The 17,893-nt window shown below is 34.4% G+C and overlaps 4 protein-coding genes across 6 annotated transcripts; 3 read left to right on the top strand and 1 right to left on the bottom strand.

The window, feature by feature from the left end:
- The first annotated feature begins 892 nt into the window (after positions 1-892).
- On the top strand, positions 893-5,672 carry LOC105213919 (transcription factor 15). Of its 2 annotated transcripts, none has more exons than XM_011187029.3 (3): positions 893-1,359; positions 5,021-5,151; positions 5,255-5,672. In XM_011187029.3, exons 1-3 carry the CDS (start codon positions 1,202-1,204, stop codon positions 5,377-5,379), a joined length of 414 nt encoding a protein of 137 aa, XP_011185331.1. In that variant the 5' UTR covers positions 893-1,201; the 3' UTR covers positions 5,380-5,672. The 2 variants fall into 2 exon arrangements, with proteins under 2 accessions (XP_011185331.1, XP_011185332.1); XM_011187030.3 differs by having other exon boundaries at positions 899-1,356.
- Zbtb17_0 (zinc finger protein 70) lies at positions 5,659-8,117 on the bottom strand. 2 transcript variants are annotated; one of them, XM_011187032.3, is made up of 8 exons: positions 7,952-8,117; positions 7,715-7,840; positions 7,418-7,662; positions 7,211-7,328; positions 7,000-7,155; positions 6,550-6,933; positions 5,934-6,495; positions 5,659-5,877 (listed from the first exon to the last, which is right to left on the bottom strand). In XM_011187032.3, the coding sequence occupies exons 1-8, from the start codon at positions 7,953-7,955 to the stop codon at positions 5,775-5,777; spliced, it is 1,698 nt and encodes a 565-aa protein (XP_011185334.1). In that variant the 5' UTR covers positions 7,956-8,117; the 3' UTR covers positions 5,659-5,774. The 2 variants fall into 2 exon arrangements, with proteins under 2 accessions (XP_011185334.1, XP_011185333.1); XM_011187031.3 differs by having other exon boundaries at positions 7,715-8,117.
- An 885-nt stretch (positions 8,118-9,002) lies between these two features.
- On the top strand, positions 9,003-9,785 carry LOC105213918 (protein BUD31 homolog). Its single transcript, XM_011187028.3, has 2 exons — positions 9,003-9,256; positions 9,324-9,785. Exons 1-2 carry the CDS (start codon positions 9,163-9,165, stop codon positions 9,662-9,664), a joined length of 435 nt encoding a protein of 144 aa, XP_011185330.1. The 5' UTR covers positions 9,003-9,162; the 3' UTR covers positions 9,665-9,785.
- A 6,205-nt stretch (positions 9,786-15,990) lies between these two features.
- LOC128922177 (uncharacterized) lies at positions 15,991-17,226 on the top strand. The gene is made up of 2 exons (XM_054231875.1): positions 15,991-16,493; positions 16,557-17,226. The coding sequence occupies exons 1-2, from the start codon at positions 16,347-16,349 to the stop codon at positions 16,953-16,955; spliced, it is 546 nt and encodes a 181-aa protein (XP_054087850.1). The 5' UTR covers positions 15,991-16,346; the 3' UTR covers positions 16,956-17,226.
- Positions 17,227-17,893: the final 667 nt, after the last annotated feature.

The following is a 17,893-nucleotide window of genomic DNA, read 5'->3' on the forward strand; positions in this document are numbered from 1 at the left end:
CCTACTATGCGATCTGCTGAATACCGACTGATGGGATAATCGAGATTATACTGTAATAAGCGAGCTAAGTTGACGTCACCGCACAGAAATTCTCACTTCATTAAGGAATAAACGCTCTATTTATGTGCGTTTAGCAGCACTTTATCAGAGATATGTTTCTTTTTAATTAGTGGAGATACACTGCATGCTGGAATGCTTCATTCATAGCACTACACAGAATTCAAAGCAGTAAACGCTGCCCGAAAGCAACGCAATTTAATTTAGCGTAATAATTGAAAATCAAGAGCGCAAATGAGTGTTTAAGGCTTAAGTGGATCGGACGAGCTGTTGTGGGCACTTAAGTAGTATGTGAGGAAGTGCGGCGTGACAGCCTGCTGTGCCAATATCCGCAAAGCAAGTACCAAAACAAATTTCGAAGCACGGACGAAGAGGAAAAAGAAAATATATCAATCTTAAGACAGAACAAAGAATTTTCACAGCTCATGCGAGTTGTGGTCAAATATTTAGACTCCTACAAGTGCATTAAGTTGTCCCTATTTACACTAAACTGTTGTTGTTGTTGTACGCATAATTACATACTTACAAACATACGCGTACATAGTTTATGGTCAATTTGTCGCCACTAACGACTTAATTCATTTCACAGACAGTGCGCCACCAATGCGCTCTCACCGCATCTCACTCGCACTGTTACTCAAATTATTAATTTTAAAAGCGGCACACTAACGGCACTACAACTATGCAGACTGCAGCTGAGTAGTGGGAGGAGCAGAAGGAAATTTCTGAAATAAGAGATCAGCGATGATCATTAACTCATTAGTTAAACAAAAACAACAACACACAAGCACACACACGCGGGAGTACATTTGTAAGCGTTGAAAACCGTTCGTTGAAAGTGGAAAACATTGAAAAGAACAACGCCGGGACAAGCGAACGCGCATTTCTAACGTTCTCCTACAATTAGTAGCCAGCTAATTGTCCAACAGTGTCAATTAACTCGACTGGAAGTGAAATTTTACAGAGCATTTCAATTTATGTGCAAGAGTACACACACATATATAGATTGATAAATAAAATTTAAACAGTTCATCAATTAATTAATTTTACATTTGTTTCGTAAAAAAGTGTGTCTTTCCCATAAAAATAAGTAAAAAGTGCTTTGGTGCTAATATTTCTTGTTGTTGAACTACAATTGTGAAATATGGAATATGAATTATTGCAAAACTATCCATTGATGATGGATATGCTTTGTGAACCACAGAGCATAAGTCCTGCGCACTCGGATGCCTCTAACGGTAGCGAATCGGGAAAACCAAGAAAAGAAGTGAATGCGAGAGAGCGTAGTCGTACACAAAGGTTGTGAGTTGAAAAAGCGTTGATTTGTTTATATATTTATGATTTATTTAATATTAATTATAACTATTAATGGCATTGTCAAAATAAATAAAAATTTATTTTGTCCTCCAATATGAAGGGGCATATTTGGATGTAATTTTTTTGGGGAAGTAGGCGTGGCCCCGCTCCAAATAGGTTTTTTGTACATATCTCGCAAACCAATAAGGCTATATAAACCAAACTTTCTGCAGTCATTTCTTTTAGCCACTTCTTAATACAGTCCAATTAAAGAAATCGGATAATAACCACGCCCACCTCCCATACAAAGTTTAGGTAAAAATTACTAGAAGGGCGTTAACTCACTAACGAAACACGTCAGAAACACAAAAGTTTACAGAATAAATACCAGAAAGAAGCTGCACTCAGATTTTTTTACAAAATGGAAAATGCGCGTGGCATCGTCCACTTATGGGTCAAAAACCATATCTCAGGAACAACTCGACAGATTTCAATGAAATTCGGTATATAATATTTTCTTGACACCCTGATGACACATGTGGAAAATGGATGAAATCGGTTCACAACTACGACAACTTCCCATATAACTCAATTTTGAATTTCATCTGATTCCTTCACTATATAAGATAATCGAAATAAAAGTTTACATAAATACTGTATATGATCCGTGGCATCACTTGTGAAAAAAATTGTCGAAATCGGACTATAACTTTTCAATGCCCCGGATATCGAATATGAAGAACTCAGTACCTTATGGTAATTTTTCACTGAAAATATCGGTAAATCTCTCAGATATCTTAATTTAATTCAGAGGAAATCTAATAGTGTGTCTCTGTATCAGAAATGGTTAAAATCAGGTCATAACTTCCCCTCTCATATAGCTAATTATAGGATTTTCAAAAATACGATGGGCTTAATACATAGCTTATAAATCGGGTATATATGAAATATCTTAGCCAAATTAAATGATAATGAGTTTAATCGGCTCAGAAATTACCTCAGCCTATATACTTTATATGATGATTTTCGTTTTTCTATTGGACTTTATACCATATATATGAATCAAATTGCATGTTAATAAAAATATAGCATAAATTGCGAGAGTAGAAAATATTCGGTTGCACCCGAACTTAGCCTTTCGTTACTTGTTTTTTTTTAAACTTTGGTTTTGCATAGAACTATAATGTCATTTACTAGTTAAATTTTAAAATTTACTTTATATCTATAAATTTAAATCCAAAATCGTATACATCTTTAAAATTTGCCTTTAACATTTTATATTCACCTGTTTGTGTTTAGACAGTTTTTAAAACAGTTATGCGAATTAAGCTAAACCCAAAATAACTTTTTTCTTTTACAAGCAGTTACTAAAGAGCGTAATTCACCTGAGCGATTTTAATATTAGTAATTGTGAGCAAAAGAGCAGACGAAAGAGTAAAAGTGACCGTCGCTTTTTATGAATATATTTTTGCTGGAAAAGTTAGTTCATAATTTGATATTAACAGAAATATTAACGAAATACAATGGAGCACAAGGGAGTACACTAAACTATGAAAAAAAGGAATTTTTCAAAATATTAATTTTTTAGGAAAATGAAAAACACTGTGATGTATTTAAAACAAAGTCAAATTAGTAATACTACATTTACGGACATTGATTGTACTTATTTTTTTTACTGAACCCCGATATTTTGACGAGTGTATTAAAATATTGTAAAATATTTATAAAATATTATAAATTTTTCTTAACTATTATCTTAAATACATTTGTATATATAAACTCCGCGCCTGGTTGTACACTTTTCGCATACCTACGTTTTAATTTATTACATGCCAAAATTTGTACATATTTTCCTACACTTGGATTCGGACATCAGGAAATAAGTTGAATACATTTTGTTCATTCTGATAATCACTACTTCAACTAATTGAAAATAAAACCCGGTGTATTCCGTATAATCGCTTTCAAAGCAAATCAAACAATATATTGATTTTAATAAACTATAAATATGTAATGGGTCTTTTAGATAATACGATACATAAAACATGAGCTATAACGATAATGATTTACATATTAGGTTGTCCACTTTTTTGCTCTTTATTCAATGCTTTATAAAAAGTGTTACAGTGATGGGATTTAGTTCAAATATGCCACGTTTCGTTCGATAATTTGTTTCCATCTAGGTTACAAAACTTCCCATCTGAGCTCCCGTAGCTTCGAAGTGTGTGGTCTGGCGTTATCCTGGTGAACACTACACCCTTCCTGTTGGCCAATTCTGGACGCTTCTGGTCTATCGCCTGCTTCCAATCCCACCAAACACACAGCAAAACCTTCCTGGCCTTCAATCCCGCTTTGATCACTGTTTGGGACGATTCACCGGCCTTCGACCACGACCTTTTTCGGTTTATATTGTCGTATGTGATCAATTTTTCGACGCCAGTCACCAACCGCTTGAAAAAGGGGTCGAGTTTGTTCCGTTTCAGCAGCATATCGCAGTCATTGATTCGGTTCAGAAGGTTTTTTTGCGTCAAATCATGCGGCACCCAAACATCAAGCTTTTTTGTGTATCCAGCCTTCTGCAGATGGTTTAAAATGGACGATCTAACTCCATGTTTTCCATGATTTGATCGGTATTCGTCATCACAAGTCTTCCGCCGGCTGTCTTATCCATGGTGTCGCTTTCACCCGCTCTGAATAGTCGAAACTATGCCTTCGCAGTTTGAAGTGATAGAGTACCATTCCCCAAAACACCATTCATCTCACGGAATGCTTCTCTAGCGGATTTATCTTTAACGAAGGAAAACTTTAAAATAGCGCGAAGTGAACTCCATGTTTACACGTCTATAACTGTTGCACGCTCTGTAGTACCTTATACATAGCCGCGAAATTCAAAAGACGAAAAGGCGGAAGGTAGATATCTGACAACCTAATATTATAATGTTTGAAATTTTTTCTTCATTTTCGCTTTAATTGTAACAACTATATGCGATCCGATTCGTCCTGTCTTTCAAGCCACTTAAACGCTTCAAAAGCATCTGCGTAAAGTGATACTTCACATACAAATGTACATCCCCAGTTTCAGTCTCTTCATCATCTTCTCTCTCCTTACTGTTGAAATCGTCAGTGATTTCTTAATATTTGGAGTCACGGTCTTCATTAATGCTAAGAATCTTCATTGCTTCAGTTATATCTTTAAAATTCAATTGAAGAATTATACAGAGTAAATTTTAATAATTTATTCCATTATTATTTGTAATGTTTGCGATACGAATGCGTTCGGATAATCGAGATTCTACTGTACTTGTACTTAGAACCCTGCAGGATATAGTTGTAAGGTTAATCAGTACTGGTAGGGTTTATATCCAAACGCTTCATAAAATGTTTCATTGGTATATTCTTGCTTAGTTTTACTAAAGTGTTGTTGTTGCAAAGACACTCCACATTCTCCAAACAATTTTGTGTGCAAGGGACCGAACTGACTATCCTGGGTATTAAAAACCTGTAACCTCAGCAGCAAATCAGAACCCTTAATGACTTTTTTACTTTTAGTATAACATTCAAGGAAGTTCTATTAGTGGTTTTCAAATAAATTTTCTTATTTTCAAAATTTAAAATTATAATTATTTACCCCCATATATTTAATTGATATTGTTATGCTATATTTTAGTGTTAATTCCGCCTTTACAACACTGCGCAGCTTGATACCAACCGAACCGTGTGATCGTAAATTATCAAAGATCGAAATACTACGTTTAGCAAAGAGCTACATAGCACATCTAGACGCGGTCATAGTGACGGGTGAGCATATTTAAATATGAAAAGTAAACATTTGTTAAATCATTTAAAACTAAGCAAACTAAAAGTTAATCAAAATATTCAAACAACTTATCATCTTTTACAGGCAATAACGACAGGCCGTGCGCGAATTATTCCAGCCAACATCGATGTGAAAATGTGATATCAGCCGACAAGCCTAGATCAACTATCTGCACATTCTGCGCCACGTTAAGCGCAAATAAAAGTTAGTCGTTGAAATGGAGCACTTTTAAAGAGCACAGAACAGAGACATTATATACTTTATTATTATATACTTATGTGGTATATAGACAAGTGCTATTTAGAGCTGATTATTCCGAGATTATGTTACCATTCCATTTATTTATATATTTTTATTATAATGTGTAACTTCGTGATTCCGTCAAAGAAACGAACAAAACACAAAGAGAATAACATATATTTTGACAGCAAATATTCCTGTTAAGCATTTTCCCAGGCACAGGTTAAATAAAAACAAAATAAACAATATTTAATTGTAATAATACTGTTTACTTTAGTAAGGAACTGTTGTGCTTATATCGTTGAGAATATAATTTACATATAATGTCTAGCTTTATGTTCAATATTGAAAATTGTATGTATATTCAATTCCAAGGCACTAAGTCATCACTGTCGAGTTGGACAAAATCTTGTTCCGCTGTCACATGTATTGGTGGGAATTTTGACGAATCTTCAGCATTTTCGGCGCTTTAAAGAAATAATTATTTGTATTATTTAAATTTAAAAGGCAATGCACGTATTACCTGTTGAAATCATAACACTTATCTTCAAAATCAGTTCCGCCTTCTGCAATTAGCAAGTTTTTATTTGACAATTCATCAACTCCGTAAATTTTCGAATTCTCTTCAAAAGCACCACCTTGCGCTCTGGTGTCATCAGTTGAATGCGTCAACTTGGTTACATTTGGCTTTCCAGCATGCTGTTGGTTCATGTGCTTATTGAGATTCGCTTGGCGCACAAAGCGACTGGGACACAACTGGCAGGGATACGGTTTATCGCCAGTGTGACTAAGTAAATGCGTGTTCAAATCGGTTTGACGCGCGTATTTTTTCTCACAGTGTGGACATTTTATTGTCTTGTCCATATGATTCAGCTTCATGTGCGTCGTCATCGACGAGTGCTGTATGAAGCGTTTACCGCAGATATCACAACCGTATGGACGTTCGCCTGTGTGGCGACGCTGATGGCTTTTGAGTGTAGTTGGACGCAGAAAACGGTCGCCGCAAAACTTACACTCATACGGTCTTTCGCCGGTATGCGTGCGTATGTGGTGCTTAAGCGCATAAATTGTCGAGTAAGCTTTTGCTGTAATATATGGAATTTGGTATATGAAATTATTGAAGTGTAAGGTCAACTTACGGCACATTGTGCAGAGGTAATCCTTTTCACCAGTGTGCATCACCATGTGGTAGCGCAACTTGGAAGCTGATATCATATGTTTACCGCATACGTGACACGGAAACATACGTTTCGGTTTAGGTTCTTTCGATTTTCGCGCTCTTTCGTGTGATTTATGTTCTTCCTTCGCATCTTCGGTTGCCGGGTTTTCCTCGTCGTTTGTTGGATTTAAACTCGAGTTTTCACATTCTTCATTCATGATGACTTTTTGTGAAGATTTGCGTTGCTTATTTCGTCCCCGTTTCTTTTTTGTTATGGAACTTTTCGCTAAATGTACTTCCATGTGTGCCTTTAGACCTGCTGCGGTAAAGTACCGTTGTTCGCAAATAGCACATTTGAATCGTCCTAAAACATTAATATTTAATTTTATTATTTTTTCAGATAATTAAAATAAATATTACTGAATGAAACCTTTAGGAAATATTTGAGCTTCTGGCGAAAACATTGGATCAGTCACTTCATCTTTAGTTGTATTTTCATCGGCTACGAACTCGTCATCGTCATCGAATGAAGATCGATCCTTTTCAAATGAATGCGCGATTTCAGTTTCATTGCAATTCTTTTCAGCTAAAATTCACAGTGTATAATTGTAATGTTTAATGATTATATATAATTCTCTCACTCAAAAGCAATTTCAAAGGTTTCTCGTCTTCGCTATCGTAAAGAAAATCTGAGTAGGTATGCGATAAGGCGGGCGAATCCAATTTATTTGTAGTTGGACCAATATTTCTTTTCACTTCCTTAGAGATTACAAAAGTGATAAGTTCAAATATATTTCTTTTGTATTGGAAAACACAATATTTTTCTAATTTCAAGTATGGGTACTAACATTGTCACTGTCTGATTCCTCCAGCGGATCTTTATCACATTTCATAATTTGGGTACTGCAAGAATCGATTATATCGGCATCAGCAAGAGCATAACCCAAGGCAGTATTGTTATCAGGTAACTCAAATTCGGATGGTGATGGCACTCGGCGTGCTTTTTCTTCCCTTTGCGCTGTTACCTGTATATGAAGTTTTTCATAACTTTTCTTTGCTTTAATGCAAAATTCATAGGCATATTGAAGGTCGCCTGTAAAATATAAATTATTAACTAAACATTGGAATAAGCATTTTTAACTTACGACTACAGCTATTGCACAGCCACTCTGGTAATCCATCTGCACCAATTTCAGCTTGCAGTTGTGTACAATTTTTATAGGCTTCAGCATACGTAACTGATTCGGTTTCTGTGCTCACTTGAAAAATTTCTAAAAGTGAAACATGTCTACTTTTACATTTCCTCAAACACGCTCTACAGTTTAGCTGAAGATTCTTCGCCATATTCCAGTGAGTTACTAACTTATTTTAAATTCACCTACCCATTATCTCTATTCAACAGGTGGATTTGGAGATAAACACATTATTTACAAAAATTAGCTTGAACAAACAAACCACATTTAAGATAAAAACAAAAACAAAAGTAAAATTTGTAATTTTCATTTTACTTTCTTTTATTCATACATTTGTTGATATTTCTATAATCTTTTTCGTTTTTATTTTTATTAGTGCACAGTTGTCATATACATGGTTGCAGTCATGGCTATTCCTACAAATCAAAGTTGCCAGCTTCGTACTTATTCGTCTTAATGAGTCTCGTATCTCTATTACACTATCATTATTATCACTCAAATAAATTATTTACGATGTTTCCATTATGAATCTTTTAGATATCGATTTATAAATAATACTAGCAATTTGTTAGAAACTCTACAAGATTATGTTTAAGGTGATAATAACCTTTATTTTTTACTATTCATTTAATTACTGAAAATGATTTTAATTTGTCACATTTTATTTATAACTTTATTATTAACTGCCATCGATTGGTCACTTCTCTGCTCGCTATCTTTGGGCGCTGCACGTCTGTCAAAAATTTTACATGTGAAAGCAACAACAAAGTTATCTAGTTGAATTCGTGCTGGAGAGTATGCGAATACGTCATTAAAAATTCTATATCCGTTTGCTGAGTGCTACCAAGTTTTGTTTTACATATTTTAGAACCATTTTACTATTGTGAACGGCTCAAAGGACAAATTACTGTCAAAATAATAAAAATTGTTATACATAAATGAAATGGCAGGCGAAGATAAATCGTAAGCATTTATGTATTGAATTTATTGAATAAAAAACTTAAAAAAAATTAAATTTGTTGCAGAAAACGTAAGACATGGACGATGGTAGAAGAGTTCAGTGCAACCAAGTATAGACAATTCGATTTCAGTGCTGCCAGTTCTTATGAAAATTTGGAAAGTTTGTTCGATTGGCTTGTCTATAGCAGTTAGCCAATCGATAACAGCTATTGTGAAATAAGACATGTGCAACAACTGGGAACAGTTCGTAAAAATTTTAAACAACACAGGCATCACTCATACTTGAAAAACATGTGGCAACATCCGGAGGTACGAAAACAGCTGTTGACTCGCTTTCTATTAACATTCAGCATATCGTGGGAAAATTAAAATAATATCAAACATTTGATACTTTAGTAGATAAACTATAATCCACTGTTATAAATATATAAGATTTCAATATGCCAAAAGTTCGTAGAAGTCGAAAGCCTCCTCCAGATGGCTGGGAGTTGATCGAACCGACGCTGGAAGAATTGGAACAAAAAATGCGTGAAGGTAAATATTACTAACATTTAATATGATCTGCTATAAATTTATAAAATTCTATATTATTTCTGCTTAGCTGAGACGGAACCACATGAGGGAAAACGTATTACAGAATCATTATGGCCCATCTTCAAAATACATCATCAAAAGTCTCGCTACATCTACGATTTGTTTTATAGGCGTAAAGCTATAAGCCGTGAACTCTACGATTATTGTTTAAAAGAGAAAATCGCAGATGCAAATTTAATTGCAAAATGGAAAAAATCAGGCTACGAAAATCTATGCTGTCTGCGTTGCATACAAACTCGTGATACAAACTTCGGCACGAATTGCATATGCCGTGTACCAAAATCGAAATTAGAAGAAGGACGAATTGTGGAATGTGTGCATTGTGGTTGCCGTGGATGTTCGGGCTAGTATGAAAGTTTAAAAATATTACGAAGATTTTTAGTAAATAGTGCATAACATAAAGAGGAATGTGTAAAACGAAAATAATGCAAAATATTAATAAATAAATGACTTATTTTTGAACAAATTATTGCTGCAGAAAGTTGATTGCATATCTTCCAAAGAAGCTGCCCTAATATAAAACAATAGTCATCAATCACATGTAGTTTAAAAGTAGTAGTAGTAGTAGTCAATGTGAGGATACTGGGAGCATACTAGACAACGTCTAGTTGGCGTTGTTTCGTACCGGCTTCGTATAGGCGGTTCCAAAGTGCGTATTACATGATCGGTTATCTGATTGCCTTATGTGTTAAAAAACATTCCCCCAAATAATTCTGATAAATGCTGCCGATTTGATATCCTTAGGCGGATATAAATCCGGGTCCCTTCCGGTATTATAGAACAGATTGTTGTGGTGACGGTCCGTACAGTAGCTGTTGGTGCTTGGAAACTTGCGCCGAGATCGGTCTGTACAATAACTTATCGATTCGACAGAGTTAGATTTTCGAAATTATAACCTTGTTTAGATAATATACGGACCTGCCATGGGATCCGTCGGTTTTAACCAATGCTCCGAATTAAAAAAATACTGACGAAATGTGTATGAAAAATCTGAAAATGTTTCGCAATCGCCATTAAATATTGTTAACTATTTTCTCAGCATTTTCTGGATTATTATAAAACTGTATCTCCAAAAACCAAATAAATTTCGATAACTAAAAAAGCAAGTGTAGGAAACTGTTATTCCGAAATTACGGCAGATGTTCTCTATTATGTTATCGGGGTATTCTAAAATGTACTTTAAAATTTGTACAAAATATATAAATTTCTAAATATCTTCAAGAAGTTCGAACCATGTCCCCGTCACCAATACAACAGCTATTAAAAATTAATACCAGCTGTGGTATACTTATGTATTTAAATCATGCTTCAATTTAGAACTTCATTACGAATCTAAAAGCTTTTTGAATTTTACGCTCTAATTTAATTTTAATGCGAACGCCAAACACCACAGACAACTGACGAGCAAACATCCTGACTTACTTAGTCGACTGTCTGCATCTACAATGAGCTTTTGTGTAAATACCGCACAAAATCTCTACGCATTCACTGTCGTATTAGGCAAACAACGAAATTTTCATGTTCAAATTTTCATTGCTCAGAAATACATGATTTCCAGCGTCAAATAATCAGTTTTCCCCACTAATTAATGCTATGCACAATGACCAACGCGTAATACGAGCTTTATTGCGCCCACACTTTCGATTTAAAACTACTCGCACATACCCTGTAAGGAGTTTCACTCATTTAAGAGTGGTTTGGTATTATCTTCCCAAACGCCTTATTAACCTTTCGATGTCTTAGGCAGGGTTATTTGCACACATTTTACTATAGTTTCACTCCAAGTGGTAAAAAACTTATCCACAGATGAATAGTAACTAAAATAAAATATAATTTTGAAAATGAATGATTACATTTTTTAACTTATTATTAATAAGATTTAAATATTTAATACGCTCTATGTCTTGAACTGTATATTTGTCTGATCGATTTCCTGCAGGCCACACATGTATAAATTTACTTTATCTCCCTGTTTGGCTGTATGCGTTGGCGCCTGTAAATATGCTAACATCAGCGTAATTAAAAATCCATTTATAATGATTATTGCCAACCCTTTACTGCACAGCGCGCGTGTATTTTGTTTTTGCCTTGTTAAGTTATTTGTTCAATGATCATCGCGACTTGTTATGTGGTTGTGGTCGTGCAAATTTAGCTGGTTCTTGTTCGTCGCTGTCAAATACTGACCTTAAGCAATTTTAATGAAGTTGCCGTCAGTTATTTAGGTTTATGGATTAACATATATTTGCATTGTTACAGGACTTATGAATTCTGACTTTCACTTGGTCAGTGACGTTGTTGTACAAACGCATGTATAATATATGCGCTTTAAACTTAAATGTAGTTTTTAGAATCGTTATAATAATAATGAAGCATACACAGAATCTGTGGACGCCGTCGCTCAAGTCTTACTCGCTCAATTTATTAGACTCAAAGATGTCTGTAAAACTTTTTATATGTTTTGAGATAAATTGTTGGAATACTTTATAGAAATTTTGAATCTGTAGCGACAATTTTTGAAACAATAAATGTATGCTAGAGAGTCTAAATGTACCTAGTCTTTATTAACTTAGGAGTGAATATTAAAAAAATGTTATATTCATCATGTGGAATCTAGAGGATCTTATCTATTTTTGGCATAAAATCATATAATTTTCATAATCTTATTCTAAGGCTTCCCTCACTTAAAGACATATGTATATGGAATTTAATTTCAAAATGTTCGGTATAGTATGTTCAAAAAAATGATTACTTTTTTTTAACAAAATTTTAATATATTACTAAGTGAACATTGTTCGATATCAATGACCATTAACAATCTTTACTAAGCAGGAATCTAAATAATGTAACGTCCAAATCTGATTCCGCCTAGAAAAAAGTATGGCAATATTTGCACACTTTTTTTTTAAGATCGAAATAAGTTGAGAAAAGTTCCCAATATATTTTTAGATATTTGTCGAAGTATTAGATACAAATTCAACCAGAAGGATTGTTCAAATATCATTGAACATGCATTCTTTTAAATCTCACCAAGGCTAGACTATCAATTATTTTCCCCCACCAGCGGTAAGAAATATTTGACACAGCTAGTCATAACATTTGGTCCTCCTCAGCCAAAATAAAAAGCCCTGTTGTTTACACAGGCACCATAAAAACCCTGATTTTTATCCTCGCATATTAACAATATAAAAACAACAACTTTTTGTGCGAGAGTATAACAATAACAGTAAGATTCTCCAAAATGTGGAAGACTGAACCCAAATACCAAGACCTGGGCCGAAAAACGTCCACGATCATGAGTAAAATTGAAACCTTCAAAAGAAAAATGGCATATCTAAGTTTATAATTAACGATAAAGAAACATCATTTGGAATCATTTTGCAATGATATTCAGAATATGAAAAACAAATTAGATTTCAATGAAGAAATTGAAATCTTATAAGATCGACAGTTACAAAAAGAAGAGCCAAAAAATAGTTGTAATATAATTTGGATAAAAAAGAAGAATTTATAATCGTTCCAAATCTCAATCAATTTTCTAAAATTAAGAAGAGACCAACTAAATTAGTTGAAGATACGAAAGTAGAAGAAGAAGATTTTATAATGATTCCAAAATTCTCTCTATCTTCTGTAAATGAATTAGTTAAAAAAACTAAAGTAGAAGAAGAAGAAGAAGAGAAGGAAAGGAAAGAAAACATATTTGAAAAATTACGAGATGAAGGAAATAAAATTGGAAAAAAAAGAGACTTCTGAACATCCTACTACTGAGGACAAAACAACTGAAATGGTTGAAACCTCAGAAGTAAACGTACATAGAATTAAAAATGAAAAAGCTGAAACTGGAGGTCAAGAAGTCGAAAACAATATGCTCGCTAATGAGCAAATATCCTGGCATTTTTCTCCTCCGGCAGACCCACATTATGGAGAAATGTGGAAAGCTGGAGTTACAGATCAAACATGCAAGTCTTTCATTGCCCCCACCAGCGGTAAGGTTTGTTAGAAACTGCATTGTTTTATAAATTTGGTCCCGGATGAATTATACAAGGATATTTCTCTTCAGTAAGGTTTGCCATTTCATAATGGAAAGATATACGATCCATCAACGAGTATAAATTATTAAAATTTACTACCAAAATTCGGAGTCAGTGGCCTCAATTTTTAGAGTGCTACGTCCAATTATTGGTCCTTCCTATTTCTGGCGAAATGGCTTCGTCAATAAGCAAAAGATGCGTTATTGGTCAGACAGCAATCCACACGGACTCCTTGGGCCGGGTCGTACTTCTTCCGTGATGAGCAATACCGGCACGTTACTGTGAATGGGAATCGCTTGGACAATATGTGGTTCCAACAGCTACCGCCACAAGCCACACAGCGAATGCCACAATGGATTTATTGAAAACCAAGTTTGGCGAACGTTTTATCTCAAGAAATGGCTCAGGCAAATGGCCGCCTCGGTCGTGCGATATAACGCCGTTAGACTATTTCCTGTGGGGCTACGCAAGTCTATGGTCGATGCCAACAAGCCAGCGGCGATTTATGAACTCCGTACGAATATCGAACGTGAGATTGCAGTAGTATCTGCAGATTTATGATTGAAAACCGTCGAAAATTCTGCAAGAGTGCCCGTGGTGGTCATGCAAAAGAAATCGAATTCCATACATAATGGGTAGAAGGCACATTCACAGGAGTAAAGAAAACTTGTGTACTGCTCTTATTACAAAACTCTTTATTGAGTGTTTGAAGGCCACGTTATATCAAGAAAAGTTTCCAACTTCTTCATTACATAGACTATTTGAGAAGTTGACTGTTTGGTTTGGTATGAAGGCAGTCAAAGATTAGGAGCTTCTCAAATGAAGTATGTGGGGTTTTGAGAAACTATAGTTAGATTTCGACATTTTTTAAATTGGAGTTACAACACCTTAAAATATATACAAAAATACGATACATTTTACTATGCTACTAATATATTTTGTATTATACAGTCGTCGTTTTTATCCAAATCGATTTACTTCAGTCTCAACTTGGACAGAAAGCATGCACAGTTGCAATCTTTGCCACATATTTGAACTTACATATGTATAAATAATGTTTAAAAAATTTTGCGAGAATTTTCGTAAAACTCTACGCATAACTTTCGAGTGTGTTCGAAATTTCTAATGTTAGTGGGCATACCAATACTTTTGTCATACAACAGCAAGGTCGGAATGTGCGCCGAATTCGGTAAAAATTTGTATTGAATAAACATTGTCGTAAAACTATACTGGCGATCAGTGAAAATTTTAACAATTTGCACGTAACAAAGTGCCACAGAATGTCCAAAACTTTTCGTTGCAAGCCACGACGCTGACGTGTAACGCATACAATACAGTTGTGATAGTTGCGTTGGCTTTTCAAGGTGAAAGCAACTTCTGAAAATGATATGACATGCATATTGAAATTCATGTTTTTTATTATTATTTTTAGTGTAAAATTGAAATTTTGCGTCAAGAAAAAAATATGCGAAGGAAATTGTCAAAGCAAAAGTTTTTGCTATCACTTCCCACAAACTCGATTACTTTCGGTATGAAATTTTAAATAAAGTTCATCTTACTATATTGCAGCTTCTTTGTTAATAAGTAAAATATGTTCATTTTATATAATTATTTCAACAAAATCTAAAATTTCTATATGTCATATACACATAGTCACTTTCCATAAAATGTTCAAAGAACAGTGACACCCAAGTCTAGAATATTTTAATAATTTTATCGGGTATATTACTCTACTTAATTACTATTCGTTATGAAATGGAATCTTTAATATGGGAAATTTTTAAACTTATTGATAGTAACAAATTAGCTTTACAGTTACAATCTGATATAGGGATCTCAGTTGTGAGATGAGAGATATGAAATTGTTAGTAAGTGGGTAACTCGGAAAAAGTAAAATTTAACGGTGATGATACAGCTGTCTTAGAGTGGTCCAGTTGAGACATTTTATACCTCACAAAGTACTGATTTGCGCTGGAAAAGATTGGAGAAAAAATTTAGTTTTTTGAATTTCTTTAGATGCTTTCATTTCCAAATAGAATGAAATGAATGAACGAATCAAATTTTCTTATCCGTTCGCATAGCAGACTTTGTATGGTGTTTACAAACTACCGTAGTCCCCATACATACAGTAGAATGATTGTTTAGAACCTCTGATTAACTTCACGTCTCACATATTGGTGCTATCTCTGAAATTAAGGATTTTACTGTGCCTAATGTGGTACGATTCAGTACTAATGTGATGGATATTCCTTGTCAAACAGGCTTTAAAATAATATGTAGTATAATAATAAAGAAACTAAGAGTAATTTTTTATATATTATATTATACTTGTACATGGTACTCAGGATTGGAAATTCAATCCAACAAAAACAGTGATCCTTCCATTGGAAGCTTATGAGTGTTCGCCATGGTAGGCAAAGAGATAATACTTAGAGAAATATTCATTAGAGAGAGTGAAATTATACATTTTTAATATTCGGGAGTAATGGCATACCGAAAAGATTCCAGTTGATATAGAACCGTAACCGCGTACCTATAAAATGTTGCGGAGACTTGACACTCCAATGACCAAAAACAAAACACATCACATTTAATTTGCTTCAGTTCGTCTGTTGCTACCTGTTCAATATGCTTTGACGAACTTCTTTTTGACAGCTCGACTTACATTTTCTCAGTTATTCAGCGCCTAATATACATTTCTATTCCCAGCTCTGAAAATGTTTCACAAGCTCTCTCAATAAGCAAAAGAAGAAAACAGCATTGGAATTATAAACCGTTTGATTGCAAAAAAATCAGTCACTTTAATTTCTGAGTATTCCTCACCTCGGTGGAGCTCTGCTTATGTAAGCAGCTAAACCTGGTAATTCGCGAAATTTCCTTTAGGACAGTTTGAAGTAGAGTTATTACGCTTACTGAGATATAAACATAAATATATCACGGCTTATTTGCCAAATACGAAGATTTCTGCAGCAACTTACAAAAATATCGAAAGTCACAGTATTATGGAGAAATTTTTTGTGAAATACCGCAAGTTAGAGGATGAGCTAGCCAACCCAATTACCACATTTATGCGAGCGACCTTCGATGAGTTGAAACTTGACATTAAGGAGGAAGCGCACACCAACTATACTGAATATACGAGTGGGGAAGTAAGTGATTTATTAGACGGCGATAAAGAGCGTTGGTATATAATATACTCGCGTCATGAACAGGCATTCTGCGCTTCGCAATATCTTAAAAAAATGGATTCTAAGAGACGCCGTAAGGAACCTCTATTGCTGCCAATAAAAACAACCCCTAATACTGCGGTGAGCGAAGATGGTTATGAACCGGATCAATATGGATTAAAATATTTGGCACATCGAATTAAGCTCCAGGCACGAGAGCTACTTAATGCTCGCCAGTTTATAATGCAGGCTGAAGAAATGATATCTAAAAGGAGTGAACGGGACAAGCGTCAACTGGAACGGCTTCGTAAGACATATGCTGTACATAAAAAAATAGTGAATTATACAAAATTATCAAGTGCGTTGGCGTACGCCGAGACTGTGGACACCGCAGATGCCGACAAATTTGGAGAAACATACCAATATGAATCCGAATATTTTTAAATTATATTATCTGTCGAGTCAAAAAATAATCTTATAGATATACACGTATATCAATGTAGTGTGGACTATATAAATAGTTATTGTAACGTAAAATATTTATCCTAAAATATGATTTACCTTGTTCTTTGTTGGAACTTAAGTAGTTTTACTAAAAAATATTTTTACTGTGTTTTAATTAATATATTTTAATTTCATTCCATTGTATGTGACTCTTAAATGTGTAATTTTATGTAATTTCTTTAAAAATTAATAAAGTGCTTGATACGTCGGAGATGATAGTAAGAGTTGCGAAGTATTGACGGGACAGAATTTGTCTTTGCATCCATGTGAACCTGCAATCTAACGACATTTTACGACAGAAACTTACTTTGATGACAGACTTTTCCATAGATTCAATCACCATAATACACCGTGTCTTGGAACGTAAGAGAACAAAACTTTCGAGAATCGTAAATCAGTTTACTATGAAGACCCTCAATGAGAGTATCAAACAAGTCGAGATATGTAGCCTTTGATTAAGGTCTTTAAACTCAGGGTTTAATGAGACGTCCGTTTCTATTACATCGCTTAGAGAAATTATAAAATATGTCTGTATATCATTATGAAGTCATGAAAATTAAATGCACAATCTGTGAAAAACCGCAAGGACAAACGGGAAAAGCATTTACAAAATCGCTAATACATTAACTTTCTACTGCTGGGCAGTACGTACATACATAGAGAAATTGTACCATATTGCTGACTGACGATATGATTGTCCAAATGAACGTTGTAGTGCCAGATGCCTCGCTGTGGTTAAACGCAGAAGAGCACATAAATATATTTGAAATATATGATGATTTTAACCCAGCAATGAGACCGGCACTGATGACAATTCTGTAGTTCAGATCAGGGGAAATTTCATATATATTTTGTTTGATCTGAAAACATTATATTCA

The sequence above is a fragment of the Zeugodacus cucurbitae genome, chromosome 5, assembly GCF_028554725.1.
Source record: "Zeugodacus cucurbitae isolate PBARC_wt_2022May chromosome 5, idZeuCucr1.2, whole genome shotgun sequence".
Lineage (NCBI taxonomy): Eukaryota > Metazoa > Arthropoda > Insecta > Diptera > Tephritidae > Zeugodacus > Zeugodacus cucurbitae.